Genomic DNA, 14,599 nt, shown 5'->3' with positions numbered 1-14,599 from the left:
GGAAAGAGTTCGTGCCGTTTTTCTGTAGGTCGCATTAGGATAGGTCTGAATATGTCAGAATGATCGACAACAAATGGTATGTGTACATAAACGGGTGATCTTTCAGGCATTTTTAGAAAAAAGTCTGTTTAGGATACAGTAATTTTTCTTAGGATACATTAAGTTTTATACGCTCTTAACACTTTATCTACCGGAAGCCCATTAATCGGTTTTTCAATAATTGTGCTATACCAAGTGGGAGCTTACAAATCTTCTTTTATACAATAATTTTAAACGAAATTATTATATTACGCTATTGAGGGTGAGTTGCTGGTTCATGATAGAAGTTTCTGATGATCTGGAAGGATCTATTGAAAAAATCCTCAGCCATGGGCCACAGACTTCCAAAATTATGGAATAATCAGCCCGGAGATAATTTGTTAAATATGGAAGGAAACAGAGTGAACACACCCTAATTCACCCAGAGTGAATTACACCCTCAGATTTTCGTCTGTTTAGATCAATAAAAAATTCCCATAATAACAAAAACTGTAACTCTTTGGTCGACATAAAAAATTATATTTAACACTAGAACTGCCGAGTCCTAAACGTGACTTAGACTTATCCCTTTATAATAACAGCAAGATTGAATTTGCTCACGATACGATTTTGACGGTAACATGTACTCCAAAGAAGAGACATATTCAAAAATTTCTCGTGAAAACGTTTTCACAGTTTCAGTAATCGTGAAAGAAGAAATCATCCACTAGTCATTTTGACTGGGTCGGTAATTAAAAGTTTTTCGCCGAAAAACGGAAGTTGCGTGAAAGACGGAGAAAGATTATGGAACAAAATGGCACTTGTAATAATTCAATAAATGTATATCGAAATTTAAGTGTATTTCGTTTGAGTTTCCCTTGAAAATCGGCACGAACTTTCCGGACAACCCAATGCAAACGGATTCGCCGTGAAACTGTTCGATCTAGGAAGTACGAAATGGAACTTCTCGGATGGTAACCGTGTCCCTTCGGAAGACGCGTACTTATACCCGGCGTATCTATACGAACGCACGTACACGCACACATACGCGAGTTTCGCAAGCATTGCAGCTCGGTTCGACGCGGTGTGGCATTTGATCTCTGGCGAAACTAGCGCTTGCGAAACCCGCGGATATACAGTGACTCCCATAAATATTCGGACACTAGGTATAACTTTATGATTTAATAATTCGTTTGTAGATAAAGCAATCGCCCTGGAAATTGTTTCTAGCAATAAAACATTTATTAAGGATGATAAACGTATATAATTTATTTGAAAAATATACATACGTTTCATAATGAAAAATTATTAAATAATGGACCATTTGTGGCTCACAAAAATATTCGGACACTAGGTATAACTTTATGATTTAATAATTCGTTTGTAGATAAAGCAATCGCCCTGGAAATTGTTTCTAGCAATGAAACATTTATTATGGATGATAAACGTATATAATTTATTTGAAAAATATACATACGTTTCATAATGAAAAATTATTAAATAATGGACCATTTGTGGCTCACAAAAATATTCGGACACTAGGTATAACTTTATGATTTAATAATTCGTTTGTAGATAAAGCAATCGCCCTGGAAATTGTTTCTAGCAATGAAACATTTATTAAGGATGATAAACGTATATAATTTATTTGAAAAATATACATACGTTTCATAATGAAAAATTATTAAATAATGGACCATTTGTGGCTCACAAAAATATTCGGACACTAGGTATAACTTTATGATTTAATAATTCGTTTGTAGATAAAGCAATCGCCCTGGAAATTGTTTCTAGCAATGAAACATTTATTAAGGATGATAAACGTATATAATTTATTTGAAAAATATACATACGTTTCATAATGAAAAATTATTAAATAATGGACCATTTGTGGCTCACAAAAATATTCGGACACGTATTATACTTCTCTGGCAATCGCCTTCTGGGGACGCGATATTCCAAGAACGGGAAAACGTTTGTTTACAAACAGAATCTCGTGGACCGTTAGATGTCCATGCCACCTCACTACTGTCATTAAAACAAAGACTTGCAACAACTGAGTGGTCGAATATAACTATTGAATATTTAAAAAAGATTAAAAACAATATGCCAAACAGGTTAAGAAATGTTCTCAAACAAAAGTGGTTATGCCACGAAGTATTAAACAAATTTTGTAATGATACATTTTTATGATACATTATCTAAATTGAAAAATTAATATTGTCCGAATATTTTTGTGAGCCAAAAATGGTACATTGTTTCTTTTACTAATTTTTATTATGGAATTTATGGATATTTTTCAAATAAATTATTCATGTTTATCAACATTAATAGATCTTTTATTGCTAGAAACAATTCCCGGGACGATTGCTTTATCAACAAAGGAATTATCAAGTCGTAAAGTTAGTTATAGCTAGTGTCCGAATATTTTTGGGAGTCACTGTACGTGCACGCGTGTATCAAAAGGACACAGTGCATGTCTCGCGTGGCCCTGGAAGCCTAAACGCCGCACAGTGGGCAATTTGGACAAAATCGGATTCAAAATCAAGGAACTTTCGATAGAAATGAGGTAGAGCGATGAAACTTTTTTTAAATGAAAGCTGAAACTTTGTAGAATATGGGAAAAATAGAGAGATTGTGGTACGAACGTTTGTTAACCTCGAGAAAATTCGTTAAACGCGCACAAATTCATGAAAATTTTAGTTTTTCCAATACCACGCGCGGAAAAAATTTTTTTTGAACATGCTATACATCATTTCCCATAGATTTTCTCACGCTGATTTCAAATCTGGTCTCAAAATTTGTCTACGACCTCAGGATTTTGCAAAAAATAGATTTTTGTGACAAAAACTAATGAAGTCATTTTTTCGTTGAAATGATTGGATGGTAATAATCTCCCTATTTTTCCCATATTCTACGAAGGTTCAGCTTTAATTTAAAAAAAATTTCATCGCTCTACCTCATTCCTATCGAAAGTTCTTTGATTTTGAATCCGATTTCGTCCAAATTGACCGCTGTGCGCCGTCTGAAGGACGAAAGGACAGCGCGGACGCGGAACGACGCCGAAACGCGGCCGGAAAGCGAGGAAAGAAAAGCGATTCGAAAGGAAACTCGGCGCAGGAGAACGCGAACCAGCGAGCGTAACGCGTGCTCTCCAAGCCGAAACTGTCGCGTGTTCTGTCAAAGTTGACTATGCTTGCCTGTCAACAACTCGTCGATTCGACGGCTGACAGGATTACGGTGCATCGAGGCTCGATTTACCGGGATTTTCTGAACTGCGACGCTGCGATAGCGCAACTGCGTTAGATAGCTAACGTTGATAGGATCGGGGATCGATAATCTCGAGATCCGATCGAGTGGGCGGGGCATCGGGAGCAATCGAGCGCTCTTTGACCCTGGAACGATGCGCATAATTGCCCCCGTGGCAAACGACGTCGAAAGAAATCTTGCGAATCGAGCGAGACAACCTTATAGGAGTGTAGTCGAATTTAGGCTTTTCCTGCTGGTCGACATTAGGCTATTTTCCCTGTAGGCGTAGCTTGGGTGCTCCTGGTTTCCCGCGGAGCCGAAGCAACGCTCTCCGGGGCAATTCGAGCGGGGAACAGAGTTTAACGTGTTTTCGAAGCATCGGGAGAAAACGAATCACTTCAAGGACGAGTGGTCGATCGAACAAAGATCGTGGAAGCAGAAAAATGGTGCGTCCTCGTTGCAACATCGTTCTGTTCGTTTTAACACGGCTCAAGGTCGAAAAAGGATCCGGAGAGGAGAGCGGCCGAACGATTTTTGGTTACGATAGAGTTTAGCGAGAACGTCCGACAACCTCGCGGCAGTTTGCTCTTTCCTTTTAGTTTCTCGCGAACGCAAAGGATCTCGATAACGGCATTTGCAGTAAGGAGCATAACTGAACCGATAACCGCAACTTTTGTGTAAGTTATTATTTATTGCTAGGAATATAGAAGAATAACAAAAAATAAACATTATCATTATTTTTATCATAGTTAGAAATAACTGAAGACATTTTTTTCAATAATTAATGTCTCCTCGTTTAGCAATGACAAAAGAAAATAGATTGACTCGGTTTTGCACCACGTTCAATACTTTGCGATATTTAATGTATTATTTATTTTTAATATTTCGTACACAGCCCTTTTGCTTGTAAAACTGCACTAATTCGCTTTGGCATACTTTCTACTAAATTTTTACAATCCGGAGATATTTGTACTTGAATTCTATCATACAAAACTGTGATTGAATTTGGTTGGGAGTCATATGAATCCCGAAGCCGTCTTTTTAGTAGACCCCATAGATTCTCTATGGGGTTGAGGTCGAGGCTCTGTACAGGCTAATCCAGAACAGAAAATTTTTTAGTACTGAGCGAATTTTTTACACTTTTAGCAGTGTGCCTAGGGTCTCTGTCATGCAGAAAAATTACATTTTTTTTTCTTGAAAAGGCATATTTTCAACAGCATCTATAAGATGATCATGTAAAATATCCTTGTACATGTACTGATTCACGATGCCATTAATTCGGTGCAGTGATCCAACAACAAATGCTGTTAGACACCCCCAGAACATTAGAGATCCGCCTCCATGCTTTAACGTTTGTTACACATGTCGTGGTTTAAGTCTTTCGTTTTTACGAATCCAGCACCAAGACATACCATCTGATCAAATTCTGTTAATTTTGCTATCGTCAGACCAAATAACCCGTTCCCAGTCAGTAGTTGTCCAGTTTCGATATTTTTCAGCAAATTCCAAACGAAGATTAATATTCCTTTCGATAACATTGACTTCTTTTTTTTTCTTAATGCATCTAATCTCACCTCGTTTAAGAGTTCCTCGTGCTGTCCACTGGCTTATTTGTATATTCGTATCTTCTTTTGATAATTTTGCAGCCATATTGGCACTCGAAGCTTCACCAGATGAGACAAATTTCTTTGGTCTTCCTCCAACATTTAATAATATAGCTTAACAGTATTTTGACGAACCGTTATTCAAAAGAGAAATTACTTTTTTTAAACAATTTGGAGCAATTGATTTCACATATTTATTCTTACTTCACTTGCGTGCTTTTCCGTTCGACTGACTGCGAAGAACCGAGTGTTAAGATGTAGAATATTTTGTAAACATGCATACCAAAGTGTTAGATGTAAACATACTACTAGAACATTTCACGTACACATTTTTTCTACGGACCGCTGCAAAACCGAGTCAATCTGTTTAGTTCGTCATTGCTAAACGAGGAGACATTAGTTATTGACAAAAATTTCTTCAGTTCTAACTATGATAAAATAATTATAATATTTATTTTTTGTTGTTCTTCTATACTCCTAGCAATAGATAATGATTTACACAAAAGTTGTGGTTATTGGTTCAGTTATGCTCCTTACGACGGCCTACGCGTAAAAAGCGTCGCGCAGTGGTCCTAATCGACGAATTAGGAGGAAAAAAGTTCAAAATTAAAGGTAAAGAAAAACACGTATCAGTGAATTTTTGATGTGTACTATACATCCCACAGGGACGCAAAGTGACCTCTGAGTCTCATTAACAATGAAACGAATGACGAACGCAACTATCGCGTCGCAACGCATAATTGTTTTAGGTTACTCGATCGCTTGTCGCGAAATAGTGTATGTGAAAACGCGTGTTCCGATTACCTGGCATTATAAATACTTTTATATTCATGATAATATGAATTCCATAGTTGAAGGTAAATATAAAACTACAAATTTATTTCAATTTACTGACTCGTGTTATTATTTCTACTTCGGGACATCTTGATACACATGGTCCACGTTTCTTTTGTAAACTATTCCGCGTTTTGCGGAGCGCAGAACCCAAGCTACTAAACGTTACTAATTCAAACTATTTTTAAGCAAGAGTAACACTCCTGTACTCGATACAAATTCAATAGCTTCTCGCCTTTAGTTGCCATTTTGTGAGAAATAATTTTTTTTGTAGACACAGTGCGCGCTGCAACTCGGCGGGACATGGTTATTCACCTGAAGGAATTAGGTCTTATACAGTCGACTGTGACCAAGAATCGTCATATGCTTGTAAATTATTTAGAGAATGAGCTAGAAAGTACAGGGGTCAAAATTTGTCAAGTGGAACGGGTGCCCGTGGGCAAGTAGAATACTGAATTATCATCAGAGCAATGCCAAATTGAAAAATAATCATCTGTCCCAGTAAGTTATAAATTTTTTAATCATAAATTGCATCACCGTATCTCGAAAACTATTAATCGCATCGACTTCGTTATGTTCTCATTCAATTTAGAATGAAAAGATATATAAACAATGGTATTGTGCTCAACGGAAAAAATGATTTTAGAATTTTTTCCTCCTAATTCGTCGATTGGGACCACTGTCTTGGACGGTTGTTCGACTTGATCGATTTGTACGCGATTCGTGTTCCACGTCAGAGCAATGAAACCGACGAAGCGCGTCGCGACGCGCGACGATCGACGGAGAAATCGATATCGAAGAAACGGAAGCGCCGCTCGTGTAGATGCGTTCGCGATCCTAGCGCGACACGAGCGCATTTTATTTTCTGCAAAACCGAGGAGAATATTTCGAAATCTCCGGCAGAATTCATTACTCGAATCGGGGTCGAGAGGAGCGAGTCGACGTCCGTGAAAATTGTCCTCGGATACGGATTTCGTTTCACAGTTTCTCCGAAAACGGCGCGTTCTCCTCTCGTCCAATGGGAATCTATTGGCAAGGATGAAAAACAACAACCACCCAGCGAACCTTGAGAAAATATTTAGCTGTACAGAAGGATACCGACCTAATCGATCTTTCGCCGCGATCGCGAGCCGAGCAATGCGATAAACCGATCCCGCAGTCTCCGACCGTTCGAGTAGGACTCGACGACCTTGAGAACGATTCCACGCCAAGAAGCTCGATTCAAGAGAAATACGGAGAGCGTTCCGCGTCGTGTGTCCAACGAGGACTTCGCTTCTAGAACGGATCGATAATTATGTTTAAGTACTAGTTTTGAGTGTTATAAATAATGCCGTGGGATCGATCCTTGAAGATAAACGTTACCTCTCATAAACGGTGACACGATCCCTTGGCTTTCCTACTCGGCCGATCGCGAATCTAGATCCCTCTGTGATCTCTGGACACCTTCGATTTCCCATTATCACAAACAAACGTCTCGCTGTCCGTTTTCTAAAGATCTCCGGACAATGCCTCACCGGGCATCGAACACGCTACTCTGGCCACGACGAAATAAGGTCAAGGTCTAGGTCTAGATCTCAGAGGTGGCAAACCGAAGGGACAGTCTTTTTCCCTTTAACGTCGTCGTTCGTAGGAGAAACAACGAGGGGACTGTAACACTTTGACTGGCAAACTAGAAACCTCAAAAATTCCATCAAATCAAAGTAAGTTATTTAATGAAATAAGAATTGAGAAAAATTAAATGTATGGTATTGAGTAGTCCTCCAACTTATACTAATACTAATAAAATTTGTTACGGAGAATATATTAACGTAAAAATTCATTTCAAAACCTGGACAAATAATTCCGTCACCCACGTACGAGTGACGTGGCGGTCAACGTGTTAAACTGTAAACCCACAGAACGACATATCGAATGTAATAAAGCAGCACGGTCTCACGTCGACCTCAACATCTCGAGCAGTATTCGATTTCTTTCCTGGAAGCGATAGCTCGCACAAAGCCCTCGAAATATGGACGAGGCGAAACGCGATATTTTTTTAGTCGGAAACACGGTTGGAAAAGATGGCGGTGAAAAAATGAGACAGGCGCAGCGGGGGCCCGTGTTGCGGCATCGCCGGTTATTATGCAATCGACGAACGGGAATAAAACCGAGCGGTTCTCGCTTCTCTACGCGCCGCTAATCTTTCGCATAAATATTGTTGTTGACTCGCGATGTGTTTCGCGCGGCGCAATAAACCATCGCGGGACTCTAATTTCGAGACCGGGCAACGCAACGCGACGAATGGTTGCACGGCCGTATCGACATCCAAATTTCCTTGCGGTGCCGTCCGATTCGCGCGCGTTGCTATAGCTAGTACAGTGAAATCTCGTTGTATGTCAGTCCCGCCGTTCTTTTCACTGACACTCATACGAAATCGGTGGTTCTCGCCGAGCGTCCCATTTGAAATACACAGGGCACGCTGGAAACCTAAGAGTCATGCCGTTTGTAAGTCATAAGAAACCTATGACATACAAACGCGACTGACGTTCAAACGGAAGGAATATCCGTCTCCGATATAATGTTGCACGGGGAAGCGGACAGCGAAGCTCGAGAGCCGTCGTCGCCGAGGAGTGTACCACACATTGTCGGCTATATCGGTGTGAGACCAGAAGACCACTACTGATCCAATTACAAAACTTCTTTATTTTTCGTTATTTTTTTATGAAACTTTTACCAACATATTCGTGGCATTTTTCTGATTCAAATGAAACTGATATGATTCCGATGATATTTACTTGTGTAACAAGCGATAAAAGTTTCGAACGCAGAGAAGCACAGCGTATGAGAAGGAAAGAGCCGCGAAGAGTCGCGGCCGCCGGCGCAGATCAAAGCCCGCGTGAGCGCGGGCCTTTAAATGAAAAATTTAACTTCTTTATTATTAATTCTTTTTTTATGAGACTTTCACCAATATATTTGTGGCATTATTCTGATTAAAATGATACCAAACGCGATATAATTCGGATCACATTTACACTAATTTTCCGTTAATGTAATTGTAACGGGAAGTAACTTTCATCGTTCATTACACACGTAAATATCATATTTGGTTTCATTTTAATCAGAAAAGTGCCACGAATTTGTCGGTAAAAGTTTCATAAAAAAAAAAAAATAACGAAAAATAAAGAAGTTTTGTAATTGGATTAGTAGTGGTCTCTTCTGGTCTCACACCGATATAGCCGACAATGCTGTTCTCGAGATTCGGCCACTCACCGCGGTGGTGTGAGGTTTTCCAGTGACTTGGAAACGCAAGGTTGGCACTGACATACAACGAGATTTCACTGTAGCAAATAGCTTATGCGTATACGGCGTATGGTATATCGCTAATCCCGTTGCACAGAGATAACCTAACAGCGTCGGCGCCTTTTTCCCCACTCCCTGTCGCTATCTTTCTTTCCCTTTTTCCGAGATCAAACATCCAGTCCGTACATCGACCTAATTCAAACGTCGCGACGATGCATGATCGTCGTAGGCTTCGGTAATTCATACCCCGAGCGCTAAAAGTGCACGCGTAAATCTCATGCACGGTAGATGCAGAATCATTTACAAGAAATATTTTGTTTATTCGTGATTAAACCGATTATATCTCGTTCGCGTATTTGCCACTACTCGCAAGGATTCTTTGCCATTTAAAGTACGAATCGTTAAGGCGATACGTGCATCGTTGTAATTTGTTCCCGGAAACAAGATTATTTATTACTCCATCTGACAAGTATATCGCAAGAAGAAGTAACTGACAACTTCGTTGAAACTGTTCCCTCTTCTTTTTTTATTATCGGATGTCGTCGACCTTTGAGTGTTTGCCGATGGAAAAGTGCAAATTTCGGTAACGATCACTGTACAACGATAACAGCATGCGTACACACGGATGACATTAATATTTTTTTCCTAGGAGCAAAATCAATTCGAACAGAAAAACTGAGTATACGTAACGATCAAAATACAAAAAGCAAATCGAGCAAGCGACGGCAATGGGGAATCGCGATCGCGACAAAGTTGTGGACATAGCCACTGGGTCACCGACTATTGCTATAGTAAACCGGTCGGGTTTTATCGCTCGTTTTCAGAAATTAGCGCTGGTTATTATTAGCGATGGAACTCGGGCTTTTACGATTCCTTTTGCGTCGACAAAGTCAACCTTCGAGTAGCGAGGGGCACTGGACCCCTGTCCCCCCTTAAAAAAAAAAACATTTACAAATATCAATCACGTTTTTACGTTATACATTTGCCAATTCTAAATGAACCCGGAACGTTAACCTATTCCGACAGATTAGTCTTTTTTTCTTGTCATTAACCTTTTGTTTTTTGGTCATTAGTCTTTTGTTTTTTGCTCATCAATCTTTTCCGTACGCATGCAAATGTTGGCCAATTAATGCCAACAATTTTCTGCAATTATGGCGGACACGGGCGAGCAAACGATCGCAAAGTTTAACGAGCACGACATTTTCCGACTCACTCGGTACCCGGTACAGTCGTTGGTTTCAATAACAAGATACACAGACGTACCATCGAGACAACGTTTTTACAAGCGGCGATTGATAAAACCGCGACTATGCATAAATAAATCCGCGATCCGATCGAACGATTACGATTGTTAAAAGTCGGTCGGTCGAATAGGTAACAGGAAACGAGTACCTGATGATGAATAAGAAAACTCCGCAGAAGCATATCGACACCGCGAGAACGAAGAAAATGTTCGACAGCTCCGCCACGGACACTAACATCGCCGTCATCGTATTCGAGTCGTGTGTGTTGGTCCTCTCCGTGCACCGCACGTCCACGCGTCCACGTATTTACACGTTCGCGTGTACACGTACCACGTACACGTACACGTACACGTACGCGCACGCGCGCGAGCACGAGGCACGCACACAAGTATGCACCAGCTGCCGCGGTGATGGTTTAACCTCACTTGTAACGGTGCGCTGTCAAAGAGCTGCGGCCGCCGGCCGTGTCGCCCTCGCCCTCGCCCTCAACCACTGCACACACCGTTCTGTCTGTGGACAAGCGACCAACGATGCGACGATTACGACTGTCAGAGCCGCATCGCGTATCCGTATCCGTATTTTCGTCGAGCGAACAGTACGCCACCCTAACCTCATCGACCGACAACCGTGTGCGTTCGCGTTGCCTTCTCCTTCGTCTCTAACGTTCGCGTACACTGGAACTCGCGGGGTGACGACAACGACAACGACAACGACAGCGACGTTCTTCTCTTCTCGTCGAACGAATCGGTCATCGATCAAACGTCACCGACTCGAGCGTGTCTCTCGATAGAACCAGATCGAACGCGATCGTCCAGCATAGCGGGCGAGGATGCCGATCGGTCTCGGAAACAAACCTGCCTTCGAGCCTTCGAACGATCGACGCACCAGCTATATAACCCGTAACCGGCACAGCGTGGACGCGAACCACCGTACTCTCTCGGTTCCTGTCCAATCTACGACGGAACGGAACGATTGTTTTACGCGCGAGCTGAAAATCTCGCGTGTAAACCAGCGAGCTCAGGCGTACAAACACCACCTAGAACGCGTATTAGCCGTGGCTTGAGACTGACTGGCCGTGGTGGCCACGGTGGGGACAACTTATACGCCTCTGTACTTCGCGACTTTTTTTGCTGGCACTCTCGTGCGCGCGCTTCCGAACATCGACCAATACCTGTGCGCTCCCGCGCCCGCGCCCGCGACCGCAAACCCCGCACCTATGTATACGTAACCGCGATTAGAGAGAACAGCCATGTACGGACCGAATTTGATTTTTAAATTCGGAGTAATTGTTTAGCGATTCCCACCGTCTAGCTCGCATGTAATTATCCCGGCGATTAATTACCAAACAGCCGGTAGACACATTAGCACCTTGTTTGTTAGACCGACGATCTACTTTTAAAGCGGTACGTCGCGCGTCGCGTCGACGCGAACCGTGCACTACGTGTCTACGTGTCGCGCCGTTTGGATTTGCGTTGTACGGATTTCCTTTTTGTACGATTTACTATATTTGATCGTTTAATCGAAATTAGGATTATGGGATATTTGTACTGAAAATAAACAGGTAGCGACGATATTTGTATCGTTTTCTGCGGTACATCGGTACACCGAGCGAATTCCGAGCAACGCGTGAAATGGGGTCATTTGTGCGAGCCTCGTCGCCGAACGTTTTAACCGTACGTACATCTTCAAGCGTGAATAGGGCTTCTTTTCTCGAGGAGAGATTCGAAGCGATGCGGACACGGACACCGGCACGGCTCGTATCGAAGCTGCGACGAACTTAAATCGAGTGTGATTCTCTTTGAAACGTACCGAAAATAGTTTCCAAGGATACCGGTATTAACTAACCGGAACAGCTGATATAACCTCGCATGGCGACATCTAGTTGACTTTTGTTTCACAAATCAACGACGCACGTTCCTTTTTCCCCGTTGATGTTTTGCGACGTTACAGTCGGACTATTTCAAAATTGCTGTCCGTCTCCTCGTGTGGTTCCAACAGCGGTGTTAATACCGTGATTAGACAGATTGAAAAATGTCGAAAATGATCGGCGTCGACTTCGAAGTATTCGGCAGAGTGCAAGGTATAGAAGTGAGATCAGTTTGTTGCACCGCGTGCATGACGACTCTAATCGCGTGTTTTTTTCCCCTCTTAGGTGTCTTCTTTAGGAAGGTGAGTAACGTATATTGTCGAGCGACGTGTAGATAATTAATAATACGGAGAAACCAGTTCCGAACTCGAGGTTTACTCGGAACAGAAGCGACATCTGACGTACGTCGACGCAACTCCGTAGTCGTCGATATCTCGACCACCGACGATACATCGACGAGATATAAGAACAGACTCGAAGCACGGACGAGGTATAACCAGAGAGGAAATGAGAGTGCTCACGTCCGGGATTTTAGTGTCCCCGGTATAATGCTGCCCTAATCTAATTTTTAGCCTGGACCAGAACCTGCATCATCTTACCTGCATCACTAGCAGCGAATTCCAAATAATGCCACAGTGGATGCTACTTCTATGTTAAAAGAGGGTCTTTTATGTAGGCTCTGATCCAGCCTAAAAGATGATGCAAGTTCTAATACAGGCTAAAAAGATGATGCAGGTTCTGGTCCAGGCTAAAAAGTTGATGCAAGTTCTGTTCCAGGCTAAAAAGATGATGCAGAAAAGTGGGGACACTAAAACCCTGAGCGTCAGCACTCTCATGTCCTCTCTGGTATAGCAATCGCAGTAGAGTATGTAGACCAGACATGGGATTTATATTGGCCCGATCCGAGGCTTTTACGAAGGCTACGCTCCCTTGTCCTGGCCACAAACTAGATTTTCGCGCACGTTTACACCTGCTTGGCGAGGAAGAAGATTCGAAATTATGAAAACTGAAAATTACCATGCGATGCAGTGGAATGGGCCCACAGGAGATACCACTGACAAAACAAAACGCATTGACGATGATATCTCATGGGTCATGTGGAAATCTATTGATAAGAGAGTCGCCCTAGTGCGCCACGCGCAGTTCACATGGTACGGGCCTGAGGTCGAGAACTTGAGATGCGCGGTCGGAACAAGAGGGCGTAGCCTTCGAGAAAGCCTCGGATTGGGCCAGTTAAATCCCATGCCTGGAGTGGACCAATCACCGTATCGGGTTCCGCGTCACACGATTTGAAATATCGACGAAATATCGCTAAAAGTCAGTGGTTCTCAATGTCGGTATTTTAGAACCCTGTTTTACCATTATGGTTGAATTTGAGTATATTTTTATGCAATCATAGTTCTGTCACAATTGCATTGTAACTTGTAACGTATGGAATTTTTCGAGACGATCAGTTTATTCTTGTACCTCGTCCGCGATATGCAGAGTATGATAACACGACTATTTCAAATAACTCGTAAATTATTTGTTTTACGAGATAAATGTTCGAACAAACGTTGTATGGTTTCTAGGGAGACATACAGTGCTGTAATCTGTTTTTTTGTTACTTTGACTTTTTTACCACGGTATGTATGTCGCCTTTTTTAAATACGTACGAGTTATTTGAGATCGCCATGTTACCAGACTCATCCTGTAATTTTGCGACACAATTGATCCGGTTTGATACTTTGACATCACGATTGAAGTCAAGCAGAAATTTAATCGAATACTTTTTTATATGTCCGGTAATTGGATCTCATATCGACAAAATATCATATCGTGTAAATGATATATTGTTTGGCGACGAATTTAGTTTACCCAAAAACGCGGCAAAGAGTTGGGTTTAAAGGGATGGTGTATGAACACGAGTCAAGGTACGGTGGTGGGTCGTCTCGAAGGAGAAAAGGAAAAAATCGACGAAATGTAGGTAAACACTTAAGTTATCGGGTGTCGATAATGTAGCGCGCGAAACGTTTAAAAAATGCACCCGCTTCTTTTCCAGGAAACATTGGCTTCGCTATACCGGAAGTCCTCAGTCGGCCATAGACAAAGTGGAATTTCGAAACGAGCAGGAGATAACGAAATCTACGTTCTCGAATTTCGAGATCAGGAAATAACGATTTGAAACGAAGATTTAAATAAAGGTGTATGCAGTATGCACAAATCTCTGTTACAATAAAGACTGTTCGTTCCATAGCGCGCACCCATGGTTCGTCGTGGCATTTGTCACCGTTACCCTATTATTTTATAGCTCTCCGCGTAGAATGCGGTTACCGTCTTCGCAAATGTCAAACAATCGGATCTCGACCTCTGCGTGTCCCCACTCCCGAGAGCGAACAGACCATTGGTGCCGAAGACTAACGTCTCCGATCGACTATTCAAATTTCAGACTAACGCGCGTTTAAACTTTCCCGGCGAATGCATCACGAACCAATAGAATCTTCGGTTCGACTCTACGGGGCCGT

General features: G+C 41.9%; 2 protein-coding genes across 4 annotated transcripts in view; one reads left to right on the top strand and one right to left on the bottom strand.

Moving 5' to 3' along the window:
* The window catches only part of LOC143365831 (cell growth regulator with RING finger domain protein 1), a 64,218-nt gene extending 52,068 nt beyond the window's left edge, over positions 1–12,150 (bottom strand). Inside the window, exon 1 of one of the 2 annotated variants that reach the window (XM_076806399.1) lies at positions 12,038–12,150. Coding sequence is in view for 1 of the 2 variants with exons in the window: in XM_076806398.1 (XP_076662513.1) it covers positions 10,377–10,474 (98 nt within the window). In the remaining variant the exon portion in view is untranslated. Of the gene's footprint in view, positions 1–10,376; positions 10,482–12,037 lie in introns of those variants that run through there. The other variant, XM_076806398.1, reaches the window with a different exon arrangement.
* Positions 12,151–12,187: 37 nt separating this feature from the next.
* On the top strand, positions 12,188–14,330 carry LOC143365860 (acylphosphatase-1). Of its 2 annotated transcripts, XM_076806441.1 has the most exons (4): positions 12,188–12,308; positions 12,381–12,397; positions 13,948–14,057; positions 14,137–14,330. In XM_076806441.1, exons 1-4 carry the CDS (start codon positions 12,260–12,262, stop codon positions 14,249–14,251), a joined length of 291 nt encoding a protein of 96 aa, XP_076662556.1. In that variant the 5' UTR covers positions 12,188–12,259; the 3' UTR covers positions 14,252–14,330. The 2 variants fall into 2 exon arrangements, with proteins under 2 accessions (XP_076662556.1, XP_076662557.1); XM_076806442.1 differs by lacking the exon at positions 12,381–12,397 and having other exon boundaries at positions 12,241–12,325.
* Positions 14,331–14,599: the final 269 nt, after the last annotated feature.

This window comes from Halictus rubicundus, chromosome 2 (assembly GCF_050948215.1).
Source record: "Halictus rubicundus isolate RS-2024b chromosome 2, iyHalRubi1_principal, whole genome shotgun sequence".
NCBI classification, from domain to species: Eukaryota; Metazoa; Arthropoda; class Insecta; order Hymenoptera; family Halictidae; genus Halictus; species Halictus rubicundus.
The sequence above is the reverse complement of the archived record's forward strand: the minus strand, read 5'-3'. Positions and strand labels throughout refer to the sequence as shown.